This window comes from Hippopotamus amphibius, chromosome 1, assembly GCF_030028045.1.
Source record: "Hippopotamus amphibius kiboko isolate mHipAmp2 chromosome 1, mHipAmp2.hap2, whole genome shotgun sequence".
Taxonomy (NCBI): Eukaryota; Metazoa; Chordata; class Mammalia; order Artiodactyla; family Hippopotamidae; genus Hippopotamus; species Hippopotamus amphibius.
In genome coordinates this window covers 68358814-68383850 of record NC_080186.1, presented here as the reverse complement: position 1 = coordinate 68383850, position 25037 = coordinate 68358814, and the positions used below count along the sequence as shown (strand labels likewise).

The window sequence follows — 25037 nt, the reverse complement described above, 5'->3', positions numbered from 1 at the left end:
AAGACAAGGAAGGCAGCCAATATTTTGTAATAACTGTAAATGGAAAGTAACCTTCAAACTTACATAAAAATTTAAAAAAAATTTTAAATAAATTTTTAAAATAATAAAATAAATTTAAAAAAAAAGAGTAAGTGGTTAGGTTTTTTCCTAACCACTAGTCTCCACGACTGACAAGACACATGAAGGAATTATCTAAATGTAAGGGTCATTACAATGACCTGATGGCTTACAGTATTTGGGCTGGTTTGGGGGAGATTTGATCAACAAGAGAAAGAAAGCTTCATAAAATCCTATCTTTGCCTTGCTTGAAATTTATATAGTTGATCCCACAAATTTGAATTACCTATTCCTAATTCAAGTGTATATATTTGAAGAATTCAGTTTCTAAAAATACATCACATTTTGTCTTTCATTTGCAGATCTAAACTACTTTACCATTCATGTAGACTTTACCATTCATGTAGGGTGGAGAGACTTTCATAAACTTTGCCTCATTCAATTCTCAGGACAGCAGGGAAAAACAGAGGCAGACAGATGATAAAATTTTCTCTCTGTAGAGGTAGAAAATTACTGAAGTTTATGTGAATTGTCCAAAATTACTTGCTTGGTACATTAACCAGCTGGCATTAAAATATAACAGCACTTCACAACAGAAGCTGTGAGAAAAGAAATTGATAAATTTGATTGCATAAGAATATAAATCTTCTGCATAGCAATATTAATTAATTAATTAAACAACATAAAAAGATAAATAACAGATGGGGTAATTTGCCCCACTTGACAAAGTATTAATTTCCTTAATATACAACAAGCTCTTTACATATCAATAAGAAAAATACAAACAACAGGAACCCCCAAAAACAGGCAAAGAAGAAGACATAGAGTTGGTCAATGACCAAGAAAAGATGCTTAAACTTACATATAAAGAAATACCACTGAAAAATGACTGTACTACCCAAAGCAATTTACAGATTCAATGCAATCCCGATCAAATTACCAATGGCATTTTTCACAGAACTAGAGCAAGAAATCTTACGATTTGTATGGAAACGCAAAAGACCCCAAATAGCCAAAGCAATCTTGAGAAGGAAAAATGGAGTGGGTGGAATCAGACTTCCTGACTTCAAACTATACTACAAGGCCATAGTAATCAAGACAGTATGGTACTGGCACAAAAACAGAAAGGAAGATCAATGGACTAGAATAGAGAACTCAGAAGTAAGCCCAAGCACACATGGGCACCTTATCTTTGACAAGGGAGGCACGAATATACAATGGAAAAAAGACAGCCTCTTCAATAAGTGGTGCTGGGAAAATTGGACAGCAACATGTAAAAAAATGAAATTAGAACACTTCCTAACACCATACACAAAAATAAACTCCAAATGGATTAAAGACCTACATGGAAGGCCAGACACTATAAAACTCCTAAAAGAAAACATAGGCAGAACACTCTATGACATCCATCAAAGCAAGATCCTTTTTGACCCACCTCCTAGAATCATGGAAATAAAATCAAGAATAAACAAATGGAACCTCATGAAACTTAAAAGCTTTTGCACAGCAAAAGAAACCATAAACAAGACTAGAAGGCAACCCTCAGAATGGGAAAAAATAGTGGCCTATGAAACAATGGACAAAGGATTAACCTCCAAAATATACAAACAGCTCATGCAGCTTAATACCAAAAAAGCAAATAACCCAATCCACCAATGGGCGGAAGACCTAAATAGACATTTCTCCAAAGAAGACATACAGATGGCCAACAAACACATGAAAAGATGCTCAACATCACTCATCATCAGAGAAATGCAAGTCAAAGCCACAATGAGGTATCACCTCACACCCATCAGAATGGCCATCATCACAAAATCTAGAAACAACAAATGTTGGAGGGGGTGTGGAGAAAAGGGAACTCTCCTGAACTGTTGGTGGGAATGTAAGTTGGTACAGCCACTATGGAAAACAATTTGGAGGTTCCTTCAAAAACTACAAATAGAACTACCATATGATCCAGTCATCCCACTCCTGGGCATATACCCAAAGAAAACCATAATCCCAAAAGAAACTTGTACCATAATGTTTATTGCAGCACTCTTTACAATAGCCAGGACATGGAAGCAACCTAAATGCCCATCAACAAATGAATGGATACAGAAGATGTGGCATATATATACAATGGAATATTACTCAGCTATAAAAAGGGATGAGGTAGAACTATATGTTATGAGGTGGATAGACCTAGAGTCTGTCATACAGAGTGAAGTAAGTCAGAAAGAGAAAGACAAATATTGTATGCTAACTCACATATATGGAATCTAAAAATGGTACTGATGAACTCAGTGACAAGAATAAGGACGCAGATGCAGAGAATGGACTGGAGAACTCGAGGTTTGGGAGGGGGCGGGTGGTGAAGGGGAAACTGAGACGAAGCGAGAGAGTAGCAGAGACATATATATACTACCAACTGTAAAATAGATAGCCAGTGGGAAGTTGTTATATAACAAAGGGTGTTCAACTCGAGGATGGAAGATGCCTTAGAGGACTGGGAGGGGGAGGATGGGGGGGACTCGAGGGAGGGTGGGGGGGGGAGTCGAGGGAGGGAGGGAATACAGGGAGATGTGTATAAAAACAGATGATTGAACTTGGTGTACCCCCCAAAAAAATAATAAATAAATTTAAAAAAAAGAAGAAGAAATACCACTGAGATATTATTTTTCACTAATTGGCAATAATTTAAAAGTTTGATGATACAAAACATTGGTTAGGGTATGGGGACAAACTCTAGGTGGGAGTCAAATTTGAAACAGCTTTTCTGGAGGGCAATTTGGGAATATACATCAGCTGTTAGTGATGTTCATAATATCTGATAGAGTATGATGGCAGAGTCCCATTACTGGAAATAAAGTATGCATGAAACCCAGAGGATATGTTTACTAGTCCTCTCGGCTCCCTTATCAAACTACACAGAGTCCAACTCAGATGAAAATCAGGGAGCCTCTGCTCTAATCTCCTTTTCTATGTCCCCTCTTACCTCCTCTTTCCATGGCTCTTTCCCTCCTCCGATGGCCTTTTTATCTTTTGAGTCATCCCTCATATTTGCAGCTACCAGATTCTCAGTTCTATTAGGTCCTCCCCCAGTGGGATCCTGCTGTGTCCTGGGCTTAGTGGAGGGGAAGGGGCCCTATGGACTTCTGAGTGAAGATATGTCAGATAATAAAGCCTTTCCCTTGCTGATTTTGACTGCCATATACAGTGTAACTCAAATGCACTGTACTAATAGAACTCCTTCTTGTGAGGAAGAGAGAAAATAAAGAAGGAATAGAAAATTCTATTCAATTATAATATAAATTGACCCAGAAATTACACTTGGAGAAATTTATTCCATAGACATACTTGCAAGAGTTCATGAAGACACATTTGAGGAAATTGATTGCAATCTTGTTTTTAATTGCAGAACATAAAATATAAATGGCCATCATAGACAACTGGTGCATCTCTATTATAGAATACTAGGCAGCCTCAAGAATGGGGTAGATCGTCCATTACACTCTCATAGAAAGTTGCCTAGAATATAAGGCAATCTCATATTCACCAACATGAAGATTCTTTTTTAAAGGCTTTAACTTAAATGTATATGCTTTTAGTATTGTAAGTGGAGTTGTCACATCTACTTATATTTAATTTATTAATCTAGTTGTACATTCACATTTAAGATCACATATCATGTAAGATATTACTTTGAAAATGTTTCCACTTTTTTGCATTTCTTGAATCAGTATTAGTTAAATTATTTAAATATTAAACAAATGGGATTTCCTTTTTGTGCCATCTAACATACAATTTCCAGAGTACATTTCACTTATTTCCATCTGTTACTTGAGGTGCATCATTTGTTGGCCCACATATGACACTCTCACTAGAAATTTTATCCTAAACCACAAGTACCCATTCACATAAGGAAATTTGTTTTATTACCACTCATTCTGTAGGGGTATATGTGGGATTTCACAGCACAACTACTTATTCTGTTGCTTATTAAATGATCTTTGAAAGGCTTTTTTACACAATGTCAAGCTTGAAATTTTGAGTTCTTACCCCCAGGAGTAAAACTAATCTGATCAATTGATCAATTTCTTTGCTCTCCTTTTAATCAATTCCATCAGGAAACCTCAATAAGCACTCAAAATTACTGTTGAATGAGGTTGTTGTAGGCTGATGTGTCTTCCCCAAACAATCTTTTGTTCAAAACTAAGTAATGAGAAAACAAACTTACGGTTACCAAAGGGGAAACATGGGGTGGGGAAGGGATAAATTAGGAATTTGGGATTAACATATACACACCACTATATATAAAAAAGATAATCAACAAGGATCTACTGCATAGCGCAGGAAACTCTACTCAATATTCTGTAATAACCTAAATGGGAAAAGAACCTGAAAAAAAAATGGGTATATGTATATGCATAACTGAGTCACTTAGCTGTACACCTGAAAATAACTCAACATTGTAAATCAACTATACTCCAATACAAGATAAAAATTACATTAAAAAATTAAGTAATGAGGAAAGCTCTCCATAATCTGAGAGATGTTGCAAGAACCCCAAAATAATTATCCTCCTTTCCTGAAGGATAATTTTGGGAAAGTAATTTCACCTTTTACTCAGGCATTTATGCAATGTATATAGATGTGGGAAAATATCCAAGATATATTTTGAAGTAAAAGAACAGGTTGCAGAATAGTATTTACAGGGAACCCATTTATACAAAATAAAAAGGCAATACTAGTAAACATTATCTCTAATTATATGTAACCACATATTCATAAACCTTTTCTGGAATAATACATAGTGATTATTCCTAGGGTAGTTGGGGGAGGACTCCAGGAGGAGGAGGGAGACACATATTTCACTCTTTTTCCCTTGTTCTACTGTTGGCAGTAAGGTATTAAATGGAAATTAGTTTAAAATGCACTCCTTTCCTTTTCCTCTCTGCCTCCTCATCCAAGCCATTCCTCATTTGGATTTCTGTTTGCTATTACCTTGGGCCAAATTAAACCACTGACCTCCTGGTGGAAAAGGCCAGAGCCTGTTCTATGATTCCAGCCTCTTTCCCATCCATTCTCTACTGCAGACACTCCCCAAAGCCCTGGGCATGCTCCATCTATAATTTGTAAATCCCCAGATGTACACATGATGCTTTATAAGACAAATCTTTCAAAAGGCAAGGTCCTTATCCCGGGAGATCATACGCCACGTCACACAAAAATACCACCAGGGAGACTAAATTATTTTGTTGAGCTAAAACAGCAGGAGAGGAGGTCAGTTTAGGGAAAATTGACTGAAGGAACCAAATTTTATAAGGTGAGTAAAGGAAAAGAACAAAATATGCTTATGAACAAGCTAATTACAGTTTTTCCAAATTAATGAAAACAAAGATTGAGAAGCAGGATATCTAGGCATCTGAAATGAATAAGCCTCAAGAGGCAGAGTGAGGAACAAAGCTAAAGAAGCTTCGACAGGAGAACAAAGGGGTATGGGAACCCCTGTTTAATGAGTGCACACTATGAAATAGCAGCCTTGTTACTTCAGTTTGAGAATCCCTGGCTGAGATGCCCAAACAATAGAAGTTTCTTTTTCTTACATAACAAGCAGTCTGGATATAAGGAGTTGCCAGAGTTGTTTCAGCCAATCAATGAAATCAGAGGTCCTGATCAGTTCAGTATCTCTGTGATACTTTTGGCCTCCCCAGCGTTCCCACATTCAGAGGTATCAGTGTCAAGCATCATATCCTCCCATAATCCACTTCCAAGCCTTGAGACAAAGGGTGACAAAGGGCAGTGTTTCTCTACCTGTGGCTTTCTTATCCAGGAACAATAACATGCTCAGAATCCACCCCCCCCCCCCCCAGCAGCTTCCCCTCACATCTCTTTAGCCATAGCTGTGTTGCATGCTCACCCTATTCCAAGGATTGCATCTGCATTTCTGAGATCAAAGGATCTCTTCCTGCTACCTAAAGAAAAATCAGAGCACTGTTAGCAAGTAAGAAAAGGTGATGGTCTTTGGGAAAGTGATCAGCAATGTCTGACACATTAATCTTCTCAAATAACCTTTTGAAGTAAGTATTATTATTGTTATCAGTATTAGTTTTCTAGGGCTGTCATACCAAATTACCACAAAGTGAGTGGCTTAAACAACAGAAATTTCTTGTTTCATAGTTCTGGAGGCTGCAAGTCCAAAATTAGGGTATTGGAGGACTTTGAGGGAAGGATCCCTTTCAGATCTTTCTCCTTGTCTTGTAGATGGCTATATTTTCCCTGTATCTCTTTACATCGTCCACCTTCTGTGCATACCTCTGTGTCCACATTTCCCCTTTTAATAAGGATACCAGTTATATTGTACTAGGGCCCACCTTAGCTCATTTTAACTTGATTACACCTGTAAAGATTTGATCTACAACTAAGTTCACATTCTGAGATACCGGAGGTTAGGACTTCAACATGTGATTTTTAGGGGGCACAGTTCAATCTATAACACCATTGTACAGAAGAAAGTGAAGCCAGTAAAGATTAGATAACTTGCCCAAGACCACACTAGCTCCAAATCTAGGTCTTTTTTTTTTTTTTTAAAACAAACTTGTGTTCTTCCCACCATGACACAAGAAAGCAAAAGTTAACAAATGAAAAATAGTGAGAAAATAATATTGTGATATTTCTAATGTATATAACAGAATGTAGGAATATTATATAGTTATGTTAAAAAATATACATTTTCAGGTAAACATTTGAATCTGTATCTGAGTATAGACAAAGTTTAAATTATACTTACAGGCCAGAGAATATGAAATAGAACCTAGAAGTTAAGTCTGCTTTAAGCTCTATACACTAAAATAAATGAAGCCAGCAAAAGAATTCAAGGAAGTAGGGAAGAAAGAATAACTGGCCCATGAAACACTACCAGCAAGCAGGATTTGCCAAAGGAGAAGAGAAGCCATTCAATGGTGCCTTAATTACATCTGCCAAGATCCTTATTTCATATAAGGTCACATTCTGAGGTTCCAGGTGGACATAATTTTGGAGGGTCACAATGCAACCCACTACAGTATTGACTGAATGTATGCGGGAAAAAATGAATGAATATTCAATGTGGCTTCAGTATTTACTGTGAGGATTTATACGTTCATACAGCAAGAAAGTAACCTGTTTTTTGAAGTGTACAGAAATTTAAATGCAGATCAAACATACAGGTAGCATAGGAAACCCAGCAATGGATGTTTCAGGAACATTTAGATGTTTGTGTTCGAGGGCAGGACCATGATATCTTGGGCCTTCACTGTATGGACTCTTAGAGTTGAAAGAACCTAACATAACTGTGGTCAGTGGCATCATAGATCATATTACAGTGAGATTTTACTATTGCTGGAGTTACATTATTCACAACTTGAGCGTCTCTAAACTATTAAGTAGCACTATTAGTGTTGATATTTTAAAAAGATTTAGACTGTAGAAAGATATTCTGATGTTGGAAACATTTTATTAGGATCATGCCACTGTCATTTTTTCTGGCAATATTTCAGGTGTGGCCTTGTTCAGTGATAAGGTCAGAAGCTTCTAGTACTTCTCTCTCACCTTGTAATTTCACATTTGAAACCCAACATAGCCAGTGAGGAGGTGGGATCATTACATCACAGTCCTACTAAACAGAAAACAATTATTTATCAGTTAACTGGGCTATTTTCTGGTACCTAGTAGAAGCATTATTATTTGCAATAGTGTGCATACGAATTGGCATACTTAGGTAAGAAATGGGCAGCCAAAACTCTTATTGAAAAACTTGGGGTAATATGTCAGATAACATTTAGACATGTAATCGAACTAGAGCTCGTCTTATATCATCAACTGTTGACACCACAGGGTGCTCATTCTTCACTTTATAAATAGATCCAAGTACAATCTAAACTGGCAAGACTCAATTAGCCTAATTTGAGAATTTCATCTGTGAAGAGGCAAAGACTTCAATAAGTTTACATGTAGAATTACCTCTACATCCCCTGAGAAGCAGAGCTAGTCCCTCTGGCTGTACATTGCTTGAGATGCAGCATTGTATATTAAAAACACTGAAAATAGAACTCAGAGTAGAGGACCTGCGGCTTCACTATCATGAATCATTCACCTTTGCTGATCTTAACAATGAGAAATAATGTTAAAGTGGACATATGGAGCAGCTTGTGCATGGGAGGAAGAGGTGCCACAATTTCAGTGCCAGGCACAGTGTTGATTTGACTGTTTGTACTTGTCAATAGGCACTGAGGGCAACTTCCTTATTTAACAGCAGAGGAAAAAATGATATATGTTCACCTCCTACCTTGAGACATAATCATTATTTAATAATGTGCTGTATATGAGACATGAGTTTTATTTGACACATCATATGCCAATAAACTTCAACGTGTTGCTGAGGCCCTTGGAAATGGAGCCCATGAGATAAGGATGGTCTTCTGCTTTCTATAGGTAGTCCCCTGCACTCTGTTGAATTTTAGGGCCCTTGCAAATCTTTATTAGTTAATGTATATCCAAGGGGAGAGAGCAGCTACTTCTCTTACCACTGAAATATGACAGAAGTTCAATAGTAATAGAAGAATACTGCATTAAGGTAGAATAAAGAAAGAAGACTCTTGTCCCAGGGGGAGAAAAAAAAAGGAGTTTGGGTCCATCCCAGGCAAAAGTGTGAATTAAGTGAAAGAACTCTTACGATAAAACCTCATCTTTCCTTTAGTGGTCCCTCTCTCTCCTTCAGTGACCCACATAAACAGATGTTCATTGCCCTGAGGCTTTCCCTCGCTCTGTGCATCTTCCCAGTGCTGAGGTTATCAATATAGCAAACCATCCCTAGACTGTGCTGCTTGCCCCAGACGTTCCCAACCCATTCTTGAAAAACATTATTGAGAAACTGTTGTGTTTGACTCTGTACTGGGAAAAATATATGCGGGTATATCAATATGCTTTCCTTTCCAAGGCACATTTATAGTTCAAGGAGGACTTCTGTGCTTTATTCCAAGGGACAGACTAATAATGGGGGTTTCAGGTCCAAGACAGGAGGATTAGCTAGTGAAAAGGTGAGGCTGGAGACAGTTTGGCTAAGGAGGCTTGGGTCAAATGACAACACTCAGATCATGTCATAATGGCAATCAACTGTCACTTCTCTGTGGATGGCAGACCCTGGAGAAATGACTAGAAATCAGCAGAAGTAAATAGACATGAATGTTGACGTAGTGGATGGGGAGCCTTAGAGCATACATGGAAGGTAACAGAAATAAATATTTAAGGTGAACATCCCTTTGGAAATAATGAAGAATGACATGCAGTCGGGCTTGTGGCAGGAGTTCTCAGGAAGAAGACAGCAGGATTCTGCAAATGCTCCTTGTCATTCATTATTTCACAAACAAAGCAAAACAAAATTCTGGCCAGTTTGGCACTGTATTTCTCCAGAGCTGCTGCTGGTTTTGATCCTGTTGGTCCTAAGGAAAGAGGGGGTAGGGCCAAAGGGAGGCTGGAGGAGGTAATACAGGTCATGCAACTAGTGAGGCAGCTCAGGATATAATTTGGTGGGAAATAGTCATTCGTTCCACTTCTTTATAAAACAGGTTTATTAAGATTATAATTGACATGCCATATAATTCATTCATTTAAAGTGTACAATGCAGGGGATTCTGGTACATTGGGAGTTGTACAATCATCACCATAATCAATTTTAGCATATCTTCATCACCCCAAAATGAAACCCCACATCCCTCAGCTGTCTTCCCTCAGATCCCCAGCCCCCTTTAGCCCTAGGAAACTACTAATCCATTTTCTGTGTTTATGAATTTTCTTATTTTGTATATTCCACATAAATGGATTCATACAGTATGTGGTCCCTTGTGACTGGCTTCTTATAGCATAGTGTTTTCAAGGTTCATCTATGCTGTAACATATATCAGTACTTCACTCCTTTTTATGGTTGAATAATATTCCATCATATGGAGATACCAATTGCATTCATTCATCAGCAAATAGACATTTGGGTTGTTTTGACTTTTTGGCTATTATGAATAATGCTGCTATGAACATTCATACACAAGTTTTTGCGTGGACATTAGTTTTCATTTTTCTTGGCTATGTACCTAGAAGTGGAATTGCTAGGTCATATGACAACTCTGTGTAGACTCTTCAGGAAGTGCTAGCCTGTCGTTAAAGCAGTTGCATCATTTTACTTTGTAGCCAACAATGTATGAAAGTCCAATTTCTTCGCATCCTTACTGATTACTTGTTACCATCTATTTTTTAATTTATAGCTATCCTAGTGAGTGGGAAGTGATATGTCATTGTGGTTTTGATTTGGATATTCCTAATGATGTTGATCACCTTTTCATGTCGTTATTGACTCCTTCCACTTTGTTTTAACTAGTAAACTTGCCTTAGACAGATTCGTAATGCAGAAGAGTTTCACCTCTGATGTCCGTGGACAAAACAGCCCCTAGAATGTCTGCAGAAAAACTCAGGAAGGCTCCATCCTGTTTTAAGTTTGTCACTTGAGCCCCAGTATTGCTGAAGCATGATATCCAGAAGTCTGCCGCTAGAGCACATGTTGCTGAGAAGGGCATGTAAGGGAGGCTCTAGAAGGGGAGGGAGGGTGGAAGGAGGACCTCACAGCAGGCACCCGTCAGGGGCTGAGCTGGACCCCAGGCCTCTAGGTGAACGTACCCCATGGCCTCCTTTCTTGTCTTCATTTTATGCTCTAAAATTTTACAGATTTTGGAACACAGTGTCACTTTTATGTTAATGAAAAGTTGACAATTGATGATGATGTCTGAGACATTGAGCATATTTCTCATTTAAGAACCAGTAAGAAAGGCCTTTATTGTCATATAAAGATATACCGAAACTGCCAGGAAAAACCAGATCATGAGCGTAGAGTGTCAATTTAGTAAGGCCAATTTGCATTTAGAATAAATAACCTTACTGAGTAGGACAAAATTTTCTAGGTCTCAGAAGCTTCTAATATAAAAGTCTATGAATTGAACAGTGTGTCACTTTTAAGCTCATCAAGAAATGAGAATGGGATGACTTATTCTGGAAAGACCAACAGAGTTACTCTTCAATTGTTGATATAAAAAGTGTGAAATGATTTGAATGCTGGTGGTCTGAGGAAGTATCTTGTATCACTCAGTGCAGTCTAAGGGGGGAAAAACAGGTAAACACATACGTGAACACAAAATGGAAGCTAAAGGAAAGGGGGAGGGGTGAGGACTAAAGCTGCTATTGAATTTGCATTCAAAGAATCCTTCCAAAAAGGCAAAAATTCAAAGTACTGGTTTGGGTCAAATTGACTTTCATATTAAGGATAGATGGAAATTTATCATATTGGGGTTGTTTGGGCTGATGCTACAGCAATATCTTGGTTAGAATCATAAAAAGAATGAAGAGCCACGCTTACTCTGATACTGTAACACGTAAGAGCAGTTCTTGAGATATTGTAACTACATCAAAGGGAACAAATAAACTGGATATTGTTTGTACCAATGAGATTCGAGTTAGGGGAGTGTATTAGTTTCCCATTGCTGCTGTAACAAATTACCACAGACTTACTCGTTTAAAACAACACAAATTCATTTTCTTACAGTTCAGGAATTAGAAGTTGAAAATGAGTTGGCAAGGTCCTTTGTAACTGGTCCTTCTGGAAGCTTTAAGAGAGAATCTTATCTTGCCTTTTCCAGCAAGATATGTGCAAGGCTGTCCACATTGCTTGGCTCCTGGCCCCATGTCACTCTGAACTCTGCTTCTATTGTCACATCTCCTTTTCTGCCTCTCCTGCCTCCTTTTGTTCTTTTTATAAAAATCCTTGTAATTACCTTGAGACTGAATAATCCATGATAACCTCTCCATTGCAAAATCCTCAATTACAATTACAAAGTCCCTTTGCCCTGTAAAGTAATACATTCACAGGTTTCAGGGATTAACATGCAGACGTCTTTAGGGGGCCACTCTAACAACCACAGGGAGAAAGGAGTTTTCTCAGTTCTTTGAATATCAGCCTGAAAGTTGTGAAGAGTGTGTTTGTTTTGTGAGGGCAGAGCCAGACTCTCCAGGGCACCAATTAAAGCATGGTGGGCTGCCCTGAAGTGTCATCTGCTGCTGATGAAGTCAAAGGCCTGGATGACATGGATTTTCCACACTAGAATAAGAAATCACAGCATAAATGCCTAGGACATGATTTAACTCATATCAATACTAGGAGCTGTGGACAGGAACTTGAAAACGGGTGTCCATACTGAATTTATTTATATTTGGCAGCATGATTTTAAAGCTAAAAACAGTATTGTAAGGTATTATGGGCTTTGGTTCCTACCCTTCACCAAAAATGTCTTGAGGACCTTGAGTAAGGTAGTATGCTGGGTGCTGGGGAAGGCAATACAAATGAGACACAGACGTGCAGTCTAGCAGCCCACAGCCAGAGAGAGCACATATACCATCCGAATGTGTTGTGACAGGGACAATAGAGAGAGCCATGGAACCAGAGGGAGAGATACTAGAGGAAAGATGGTCCAAGAAGTCAGAGCAGAAAGTACTAAGGAGCAGTAAGAACATAGTGGATCCAAGAATAATAATACCAAATAGTTTACTATATGCCATTCACTGGTCTCAGATCCTGTATATGTAAATTCATTTTATCCTCATAAGTCAAGTCTAGTAAACTGACTTTCTAGACAGAGTTTTTCAGACACATGTGCACTTCCCCTACCTGCTGTTACCACTTTAGTTCGGGACATGAGGATATTTTGCCAGTGTTTCCTAACTGGTGTCTCTGCTCCCCTCTCTTATCCTACACCAGAGAGATCCATGTATAAGTAAATCTAACTCTGCAATTTAAAACCCTTCAAATCCTGCTCAGTATAATATGTAAATTCTGTAACTCTCCATTCAAAATCCCGGAGAGTCTGACCTTGGTCCACCTCTTTGACCTCACTTCCACCCCTCTCTTTCCCCATTCACTCTTACTATTTACAACCCAGAAACAGTGATTCCATCTCCCCATACGCAGCTGTGTGTCTCACACCCTTGGACCTGCCCTTCACACCTCCTTCCCCCATGTAAATCCTGCTGTTTTTCAAGTCTCCCCTTAAACAGCTGCTCCTTGTTGGAATTCTGTGCCAGTCTCTTCCTCCCCAGTGGCTCCTCTGCCTCCCACTGGGCCCTGAGCACAGCCCCAGCGTATGCCTCTACACTCCCCCGTAGATCTGAAGTGTCTTCAGAGCAAGACATGGCATTTTCATCTTCCCCTCTCCAGCCCTTGCACAGTACTCGGCACACAATGTTTGTTATATTCAACTAAACTGAGCAAACCCCTCTCCCTCTACTATGACTATGGCTTGATTGCATTCAGAGAGTGGCAGTATAACCATGGGTGATTCGAGGACACTTTAACATGGAAAGGGCTCCACGTTGAAGGCCTCTTGAATGTAGTGAAAATGGATATCGAAATCAATATGCTGTTCAGTTTAGGAGTATGAATAAATGATTTCAAATGAATTGAATTTTCCTCTCAACATTAACTGATGGAACAACATGAATTATTAGGTAACATATTTGAGGTAATAGCTCTCTCCTGACTTCTCCTACAATTTGTTTTCACTTCTCCTACAGGCCTCTCTATACTTGTGTCATGGCCACCTGAGAAATGTTTATCTCCCTTAAACTCCCAAAGGGCATGGGCTATATCTTAGGCTCCAGATTCAGAATTATTACCTGGCGTTGGTTTCTTCTTTTTCTGTGCTACCATACATCATTTCTTCCTTAAATGATTCTTCTTACATGAAAAAACCTCATATTTGAATGTTATGATTTTTGTAGGAGAGGAGTTTAATAATATGTAAACTAGAATTTTAAAATATGACAGATTGCCTCCTTTTCTCCTCCAAAGTAATCTCTAGGAAGAGTCTAGCCCTTTTTCTCTGCATATACATTCACCCGCACACACCCTGCACTTATGTGGTGTTTGTTCTTTCTGCTGCTGCTTATTATTAGATGGAATTATACTAGCATCATTCTGCCACTTGAGTTGTTTTTTAAATGTTCTTTAACACTATAATTATATATAAATACAAATACATACACGTATAGACATATACATATCTATAAATAATCATATAATACATATATGAATGTATGTATGTATATATATATACACACACATATATAAATTTTCTTCCTTCTCCTGTTGTTTGCTTTTAATGGATATATGGTTTTTCCTTTTTGTTTTTGTTTATTTTTTGCTTAAACTAATTGAATTAGGCTTCTATAAATGATATTGAAAAAATCCTCTCTGATTTTTTTTTTTTTTTTTTTTTGCTGTTACTAAGCATATGTGACTTTTGTATAAATGCAAGATTTTTGATAGGGTAGATTCCTAGAAGTGAAGTTGCTAGGCCAGGGAGTACATGTATTTTATATTTTGATAGCTACACACTGACAGATTGCTTCAAAATGAGTATATGCCTGGATAGTATCTGAGCTTGCTCTTTTCACCACATATTCAAAAATACTATCAATTTTTTCTACACTCTAAATCTAATATATACTATCTTCTTATTTTACTTTTTATTGTCCTATACTAGTGAGATTGATGAATGTTACCTAAATTTCTTAGCCACATGTATTTCTTTTTTTGTGAATGGTCCTTTGTTGAGATTTCTAATATCTTGTCTTCATACTTTTTTCAAAGAACTCTCTATAAAATTAATAATAAAACATTGTATGTTATACATGTTATAGGTATTTCCTCTTAGTTATCTTTTAATTTTGCTTATTGTAACTTTTTCAAAATAGAAGTTTAAAAATATATATATATATATTTTAATTTTATTTATTTATTTATTATTTTTGGGAGGGTACACCAAGTTCAATCATCTGTTTTTATACACATATCCCCGTATTCCCTCCCTTCCTTGACTCCCCCCCCAGAAGTTTAAAAATATATTTTTAATAAAAGCTTTCAGTCTTCCTTTATTTTTCTAAGTCTATTTATCATTTTATTTATAAACTTGATATCTGGTGAGACAGATCCCGATTAATTATGGTTTAGTTTTAAAGTTTTCTTTGATATTCGTGAACATTTTATTGTTCTGTATAAACAAAATAATTATCTGTTTAAATTTATTAATAACCATGGGATTGTGATTGAAATTTTGTTAACTTTGTAGATGTATATTGAGAGAATCAACATTTAAAATATGAATTTTTGTCACCCCCAGATATGATATATTGCTTCATTTAGTCATCTCCTTTTATGCCTTACAGTAAAATTTCATCATTTTCTTCATATAGGTCTTGCACATTTTGGGTAGGTTTATGTCCTTGTGTTTTATAGTTTTATTGTTCTAGTGAATATGACTTTTAAGTATGCTCTTAATGTTTTATTTTTGGCATACAAAAAAGTTAATTACTTTTTATTTTTACCTAACTTGTCTCATATAGTTTTTCATTAGACTTGTCAATTTTTTGTAGATCTTCCTTACTCTTGAAAAGAAGCAGTTTTGCTATGATTAACCAATCTTATCTTTTTAAGGTTTACCTTCAGTTATTGCTATGTTTACTTTCTACTTTTATTACTTCCTTTAACATTCTTTTGTTTGCTTTGTTGTTTATAACATTATTAAGTTGATTAATTATTTTCTACATTTTTTTGTTTTCACCGGTACATTTAAGGCCATTGTTAAAATTTAATTTTATCTTTAGGTTAGCCATTTTGATATGTATTCATTGCTATTCACTTCTAAACAGATTTTGATTTCCTCTTAAAGTCAAGATATATTAAAAGTAAAGTTTTTTTGTATTATAATTGGAGAGTTTTCTTGCTATTGTTTTGCTTTGTTTTGCAGGAAGGCGTGGCTTGTTTTTCACTCTATTTAGCCAGAAAATTGGAGACTATAATTCTTCCTTTTCAAAATGTATGACGTTTTTGTGACTTTATGTAGTTAGTTTTTATAAATGTTCTATGGATATTAAAAATGAGTCATTTATTGATATGAAGTTATAGCTGTATGTATTTAAAATACATGCTAATTTTGAATATCAAATAATCTGAATTCCTATTTACTTATGACAACTTCATTTTACTCATTTTTGAGAAATATAATTTCAGTGTCCAAATGTAATTGTAAATTTGTTTATTTCACTTATATAATTGTAATGTTTACCTTATGTTTTTGATGTTATGTTATTAAGTACATAATCATTTTTAATTTTTTTCATTTAAACTCAAGTGCATTTATAATTGCAAAGGACAGTCTTGCTTTACTAGTGAAACTTTATGTTCAGCTATTCTGTGCCATTGTAGTACAGGTTTGACTACAGTAAAGATCATATCGCCAAAATTATTTACATGTCCTACATGGCTTCTATTTTAAAATAGAAATTTTAATTAATTTACATTTATTGTAATAACTGAAATTAATATAAAATTTTAATTAATTCACATTTATTGTAATAACTGAAATATTTATTATATTTTGATGGTTTCTTATTTCTCCTTTTTTGTATTTAGTTGATTTTACTAAGTTTTTCTTCATTCCTTCTTTAGTAATTATGCATTCCATTTTTCTCATCTATGTTTAAATACATTATGGAAACTTACAATTTCCAATTCAGCGTTAACATTAAGTACTTTTCATAATTAACCTCCTAAATTAGACTCTTAGTATCTTTTAAATTTCTTTCCACATTCCTGCCCCTTCCTATGTTTTACTTAAATGATCAGCAATTATATATTCAGTTTGTTTTTTAAAAAAGCTCTCTTAGTAATTATCCATGGAAATTGCCTTAAGTGTCACAGCCTTATTACCAACTGTTTTTAGACCTATCAACATGCTTTCTGGTTAAATTATTAACCATCTTTCTTATAACTCACATCTTCATCCTTTTTTAGATTCTTTTGTTTTTTCTGGAACATATGCTCAAGTGCTTCCTTCGAAAAGAACCTATGGTATAATACATCCTGAGAACTTGTGTCTAAAAATGTCAACTTCATTTTCACATTTGCAAAATAATTTAAATATAAAATTCTAGGGTTAAAATCATGTTTCCTTAGAACTTTGAAGACACTATTCTACAAGCTCTGTGCATCCAAATTTTCTAATAAAGAGAATGACATCAGTTAGTTCCTTGTTCCTTTGTAAGTAATCTTTATCCACTGTACTGTCCAAAATAATAGCCACCTATATCACATGTGGTATTGAGCCTTTGAAATCTGGATAGTAGATTGATAAAATGAAATTTTAATTTTATTATATATTAAATTAATTTAAATGTAAATTTAAATAGCCATGTGTAGCTAGTGACTATTGTTCTAATGCAGCTTTATAATCATGCAGATATAGCTAGTTGTTTCATTAATCTTTATTAATACTCAATATGGGCTTCCATTCTCCATGAGTCATTTTTTCTTTCATACTCTTCAATTCTGTCATTTGTACTGTTTTGTAGGACAATCCCTTATTTCTATCTTCTAGTTCATTATTCAATTTTCAATCAGTCTGCTAATTTGTTAAGTTTATCGTGATTCTGTTTTTAATTTCCAAGAACTCTACTTATGCCTTTTTCATAGCGGCCAGTTGCTTTTATCATAGATAATATATTTTAAAAGTATGTTTTAAAATATTCATGAAATTTAAAAATGTGTGTATTTGTAGTGTACATACTTTCTTTTTTCTTGTTTCCTCTGTTAACTTCTGTTTCCCTGGTGGTTACTTCCTCTGTTTGTTGAGTCAGTGACTCTTTTCATGCTGTAGTTTCCCTCAGATATTTAGTGATTCATGCATGTTTGTTCATATTTGTATCTGAGGATCTTGATTGAAAAGTATTGATAATGACATTTATTTACTCAGCACAAATGAGAATCTCTGTTGACCTAGCAACAAATACAGGCTCTGATAACAGGAGCCTTGCTTCCCGAGACTAGGCAAGGGAAGAGAGACATATGAGTAGCCAGGCCCCTCTTTAGATATAGTTCATAGCCTCTTGGCAAGGAGACCATAAATTACCAGAGGTACTTCTCAGTATTCCCACTTTATACAGTTATACTTAGAGCTTAATCCTAGAGGCCAACATTGGAGTTGGCTGCTCTGAGAGCAGGGGGTTGGCATAGTACACACACACACAGAACAAAATTACCTGACCAATCACACACAGTCTATTACTTCTAGCTTTCATTACTACTTCTAATCTGATGGTTAGTTGGGGTTCTTCCAGAAATTTCACTTATTTTGGAGGCTCTCGCTTTTATTCATATGGCTTATAGATTCCAGAGACCTGCTACGTTTGTTTGTTTTTTTAATATCAGATGCATAAATGATTTAGAATTATTATATCTTCCTAGTGGATCGGCACCTTATTATAAAATGACCTTGTTTAGCCCTAGTAATCCTTTTTGGCTTATAGTTTTGGGGGACTGGTATTAGTAGAGCTATACCAGTTTTCTTTGCTTAGTATTTACCTGGTACATAGTACTTCCTTACTCTTGTAAGCACATGTAAGTTTTTAAAACCTAGCCTGAAAATACTAATCTTTTACTTGAACTACTTTGTCCATTTATAGTTAATGTACTTTATATATTTAGGTTTACAACTTTAGCATTTGGCCCACCTGTATGTTTTGGTTTTTAATGCCTTTTAAATACTTTTTTGCCTTCTTTGGGATTAATCAAGTGATTTTTGTCATTCAATTTTTTCTAATTTATAGATTCTCAGCTTTATGTTTTAAATAATTATTTTAATGGTTAAGAGATCAAAATATTCATCCACAACTTATTACAGCCTAATACAAATGATTATTTTTACTGCTTCCATGATAATAATAGAATTTATCCCTTTTGTATTATTGTTGTCACACATTTTAATTCTACATATATTTTAAATTCCTTAAACATAACCACTGTTTTTTTGTGCCATCTATTTTCAGTTATATTTACCCATATATTTATCTTTGTATTGCTCCTAATTTCCTCCTCCATTTCCATATTTTCCCTTATGGTCATACTCCTTTGGTCTGAAAACTTTCTTTAATATTCCCTTCAGTGCAATCCTACTGACAATGAATTATCTTAATTTTTCTTTTTCTAGTAATGTTTCTGTTTTTGAGGTACATTTTCGCTGGGTGTAAAATGCTACATTAACAGTTATTTTTAGCACTTCTAAGGTATTATTGCATTGTCTTCTGGCTTACATCATTTCTATTGAGAAGTCAGCTGTTTTCTTATTGGTGTTCCTTTGAAGGTAGTGTCTTTTTCTTGCCCTGGCGTCATTTGACATCTATTTTATTCATGTGTTTTTTTAAAATCAGTTTTCAAATGATGTACCTTAATGATTTTTAACAGTATTCATTCTGCTTGTAGTTTGCTGAGAATTTTGAATTTCTGAATTGATGTTTTTCTTCAGTTTGGAAAATTTTTTGCCATTATCTCTTCAGATATTATTTCTTTTCAGTTCTCTCTTCTTTTTGTGATATACCAACTACATGTATGCTATTTCTCTTTTGCTTTGTTCTTTCTTTCTACTGATTCTTTGATCTTTCTCTGTGCTTCCATTTGGATCTTTTCCATTGACTGTCTTCAAGTTCACTGTTTTTTCCCCTCAACTCTGTCCAATTTGATGTTGTATGCATTAGTTTAGTTCTTATTGTAAGTTAGGACACTTTTTACTTCTGCAGCCCCCATCTAATTCTTTGTATAGGTTCTTTGGTGGCTGTGTGTGTGTGTGTGTGTGTGTGTGTGTGTCAGTTAAGCTAGGTTGAACTACATTTCCAAGAGTTCTCTTGCTATGTGTTTTGAGTTCAGGTGGGCCACAACAGACATTATCTATGGGATTTGGAAGGTAAAATTGAAGCAGTCGCCATATAGATTTACACTTAGAAGGTCATTAAGTCAAATGCCACTGCATCTCACATATATTGTCATTAATCTGTTTGTTCACCTCATTGGGGTTGGGCAGCAGTCAGATGTTCAGCTACTACTCCTTTCTCAGCTTCTCTGAATCCTCACCCAAATGTGTGTTAAATTGTGTGATGAAGGGTAAGCGCTTCTTGTGCATGACAATTGCCATTAAAGTTAGAGGCAGTGAGAGACTGGTATGGATGTTAGTCCATCCCTATCCTGCTCATTCTTTTGGATTCCAGTTTATTCTCACTGTCTGGAACTTTATGTCTGTCTTTCTTTCCCAAATATCTGACCTTTAGACATAAAGCTCCAGTATAAGACACAAAGACACATCCACCCTATAGTGAATTTTAACCGTCACAGTTGTGTAAGGATAAATCCCTATAAAAAAATCAGAAAATCATTTATATATAATATGTGTGTATGTGTATGTATATGTATAATATATAATGTATGTAAATAATGTAACATGACTGATTCGGATTCTTATTGCCTGGTAAAATTCTCTAACATTTATCTTTTTTTCTCTATCATTTTTCTTTTTTATTCATATTAATGTTATTTTATAGCCCTTATGTTATGACACCAATATCTCTATCACCTATGAATCCGTTTCTGTTGCCTGTTTTTTCTCCCTTGGTTTTTGGACGTATGGTCCTGTCTCTTGCCATGTCTAGGATGATTTTAATAAATGAAGAACGCGGAGTATAAATTTTGAAAAGGTTGTAGATATTGTGATTTTACATCAGAAAAGGATTATTTTTTTCTCTTGCTAGGTAGAGTGAGGGGTTATCTTAAATTATTAAGGAATGAGCCAATTTGGGGGTTCTATTGAAGTTTTTATTAAACTAAACTAAAATTCAGTCTATTGCTGTTTTTTCCTGCCTCCCGTCCATTGCTTTCAATTAAGAGCCCACTGTATTCTCTAGGCCCACCAGCAAGTCTTTAGAGACTACAGATTTTTCAACTTTACTTCTCAGTTTATGGGTTATCTCTTTAGTGTTCTATCTTGTACACTTTCAAAATTTGGCATATATTTTGAGAGAGGACTCACTTCTGACTTGAGGATCCTCAAATATCCAATTTTCTGAGTCCTTCTCATCTAAATGCCAAAGTATCTGCTGGTTTCTCTGTCTTCAGCAGTGGTCCTCTGCCCAGTGAAAGCCACGATTCCCAGCCTCCCCTTGCGAGAATCAGCACATGTTTCCAGGGAAAATGCCACTGAAGATTATTATTACACCCTTCCAGGAGTCTCCTCTTTCCACGATTTTATTATTTCTGTAGCTGTGTATATCTTTAAATGGAGAATTTTTGTGTTTATTTTACTTTTTAAACAAAATTCTCAGCAGGTGAATTGGTCTACCAAAAACTGCCTTAATCTACACGAGACAGAAAAACCTGTCAATCCATTGTTATTTATATCTTCGCAAATTCCTGTCAGTATACTGCTCTGCTGTTAGGACACCCAGTTTTCCAGCCTTACCATGCTTTTATAATGGTTTGCTGTAGGGTTACTGTAAGGTCAGAAGTAATTTGAGAACTAAGGCAGTACCTGCAGTAAGCCATTTGAACTAGAAATTCCATAACATTCTGAACCTTCTGCCCTATATTCCTGTTATAGGATTATGTCTGTCCCTACTACTGTATTATACACATCTTAAAGGTAAGAACTATAGTTTATTTACATTCGTGCTTGCCATAAAGCTTGACATATGTAACCACATGTAGTAGGTGTTCATCATTTACTTGTTAACTAAGTTATGAAATAAATGAACAAATGACCTCAAGATGTTCATGATCAATGACTTTACTGATATCTTCCACATTCTGAGTAGTATTACTTTTAAAAATCCAACATATTGTATGAGATATTATAGGAATAGAGACAAATACTTTATTTCTTTAAAGAATGTGGTATAGTCTATACCCTTAAACAAAACTTAAACAATAATAAAAACAATTTGTCTCTAGCTTTTGGGATTTCTCGAAGAGAATTCTTTAGAAATGAAGGACTTTAATCATCTGGTCCCTTTAGATTTTATAGTAGTTCAAAAAATGTAGGAAAAAAATCCTGATATATATTTCATTTCTCTCCTAACACTTATATTTCCCTTTAGAAAAGAAAAAAAATCACATGAAAAAGAAAATTGAAAAGAAATGTTACCTGACACATAAAAACTGATACTTTTCAAAGATTATGTTTCCAATTCTACATAATATGCTCTCATTATGAAATCATCAGTGCATTTTTTTAGTCATAAACAAGGCACTGAAAAGAAAATGAATAGCAATGTAAATGACTTTCCAGAAAGTGACATCTATTCCAATCTCAGAACAAAAAATGAACTCTCTGAAATATTAATTGATCATAATGAGGAGGCCAAACTTTAGATAAATAGAGGATCCAGGGAGTATTTCCCATAGGCCTGCAGCTTGTTGTGAAGACACCTATGAACATTGGCTTTGAATTTAAATTTAAAGTCAATAAAAATAGATCAGAGTATCAGGCTGTCAACTTGAAGACTTCAACTGGGAATGCTATGCTTCTGTTCCTTTGCAATTCATTCAAACAGAGTAGGAATAAACATAATTGTACTAGAAAATAAAATTGCCAGGATTCCTGGCCATTAAAAAGGAGTTCCAAAAAGATCAGCCTCTGTTCCTTTCTTCCCTAACTTAGAAATAGGTTATGGGTATATGTCATCCCGTGAGCCAGTGAACATATGCCCAATTGTTTTGGCAATATTCAAACCCAGTAGAGAGAACATTAATCCAATGTCTTTCTCAAAACTGGTACGGGAGGCAGCACCATTAGCTACAAACTTCCCAGTCCCTTGTAGTCCTCACCTTCTGGACATCCCCTTTGACTTTACACTTGTATATTTCATCTCCCATAAGACTACTATGTATATGACTTGTTTGCAGGGAATAAGACAGCTCATTCAACACAGTTCCTTCAAACACCGAACTTTTATTACTAGAGGCTTCAACTGGACACCTCTCTGGTGTGGGCCTAATGTGTGATGGAGTTTAGTGTGGGCCTAATGTGTGATGGAGTTAAAGATAGAAGCAGATTGTCCAGATTCAAGCTCCAGAACAAATGCCAAAAACAATAACAAATGCAGAAGCTGTGCAATGCTTCACTGCATTCAGAAAGAGATGCCTGACCTTTCTTCATCTTTCCATTTTGTTCTGAAGTTGCTACCACTGTATTTTAGAATAGCATAAAGTTAGAGGAAGGAAGGCTCATTTTCCCCCTTCTTTTGCATGTGTTTCCTTGAAACTAGAACTTTCCTTTCTCTCCAGCATTCACTCCAGCTCTTCTCAATGGCTTAGAAGGCACACAACTTCTGTTTTCAGCACTGTTTATCAAGCAGTGAACTATAGAACCAAAATGAGGCTTTTTTTTAAATTTAGAATCTGGTCTTAGAAACCTAAAACCCTGTAATTACAACTTCAGATAGTTTTATGCCCAGAGAGTGAGCTGTAGTCCTTTCCAAATATTCATGCATAAAGTTCATTAATAATTTTCTTCTCTCAGTAACTGAAGATGAATCCTTTAATTTGAAGTGGCCATAACACTAATGAGTCATGTCATTACTACGGAATCTTTTAAGTTGATTTTTTTTCCCCTTATTGACTCAGTGAGGTAGAAATTAAGGACAGCTCCTGTTAGCTCTATATATGTCCTGAAGCATCTGTTCATGGTTGCAAATTGATCCATCCTAAATATTTATTTGTCTGTAAATGCCATGCTGCCAACACTTCACTTTAGATTTCTTTCTTTTTTTTCCCCCAACACAAAATTTCTTGTAAAAAGTTCTGTCAATAACATCATTTGCAATTTAAATGCTTTAAAAATATGATCCTTCCTGCTGTGTTTTTTAATACTTCCTTCATATTTAATTGCTGTAGACACTTTAGTTCCTAATTAAACTTTATTGTTTATAATGTTGCAGTCATTAATAGACATGATAGGGAAAAAAATGGCTAGTTCTAGCGAATTCTCTGACTGCTAATTCTAGTCTTAATCTTAATCTTTTCGTAGCCATAATGAATTCATGGGGTGCAAAGGAGGATGGGTAGAAAGTGAGACAAAAGCAAGTACACAGTTCATGCTTTTGAGGACTTACTAGACATTCTGGAAGACAAGCTTGAACTGGACTTGAATTGAATCGGACTTCTTGATTTGTAGGGGAAATTACCTTAGAAATAGCATCTCAAACACTTGCAAGATGAACATCCTCACTTTTCAAGCATCCTTTCTCTATCCTATCCCTAGGTTTTGCACTGGTGACAGAGGAGCATATATTGCACACACAAAGCTTACCTCATCTTCAGAGCCTTAAAAGACTTTTATTGTGAGAGAATGGAGACACTTGATGAATCTGATGGATTTTGGTCATAGAAAGATTTGCCATGAACCATTGCACCAAGGTTGAAATGCCCAAGAGGCTGACAAGCTTATTGCCCATTTCAGAGATTAAATAGTTTTGGAAAAATTTTCTCCCTTGGCGGTTGTAATTGTGTCTGTGAAATAAGTGTTCATTCTGCTTGAGTACCGTAGTTTGAATGCTTCCTTCTGTATGTTCCCCCAGTGGATTGATTCTAAAAAGATCTGCTCAGATTTCCCTGTACCAGTGCAAATTAACCCGTGAACTTGATAACACCTCCCCCCAACCTTCAACATCCTTGCCCTGTCCCATGCTAATGGGTAATCAGAGGCACCATTAAGTGCCTTTATCATGATTATCTTTGTAGCTGTTAGGAGGGAGAGAAAGGAGCTGAAAAATCTTCCAGGTTAATAATGTGGTTGTAGGAAATGGGCAAAACCATTAGTAACCTTGAGAGTTTTTAGCTGCCAGAGTAGCACTCATGAGTAGGTAAAGTGGTCATTTAGTTGTTGGAACTTCCACGGCAGCTGGGAGGGCCTCAATTGCTCCAAAAAAAATAGAGTGAGGATAACATCTCAGGAAGAGGGAAGAGGGCGCAAGCAGAAAAACACAGGCTCATCACAGACACATCATCTGTTCCCTGACTTTGCCCAGGGTCAACATTGCATATTAGTCTG

General features: G+C 35.9%; 1 protein-coding gene across 6 annotated transcripts in view; it reads left to right on the top strand.

Moving 5' to 3' along the window:
- The window catches only part of ST6GALNAC3 (ST6 N-acetylgalactosaminide alpha-2,6-sialyltransferase 3), a 636206-nt gene that overhangs the window by 397991 nt on the left and 213178 nt on the right, over positions 1-25037 (top strand). The window contains exon 4 of one of the 6 annotated variants that reach the window (XM_057715903.1): positions 15918-15962. The exons of the other annotated variants lie outside the window; for them this stretch is intronic. Within the exon in view, the coding sequence (XP_057571886.1) occupies positions 15918-15948 (31 nt within the window). The 3' untranslated portion in view covers positions 15949-15962. Of the gene's footprint in view, positions 1-15917; positions 15963-25037 lie in introns of those variants that run through there. 6 annotated transcript variants of the gene reach the window in all.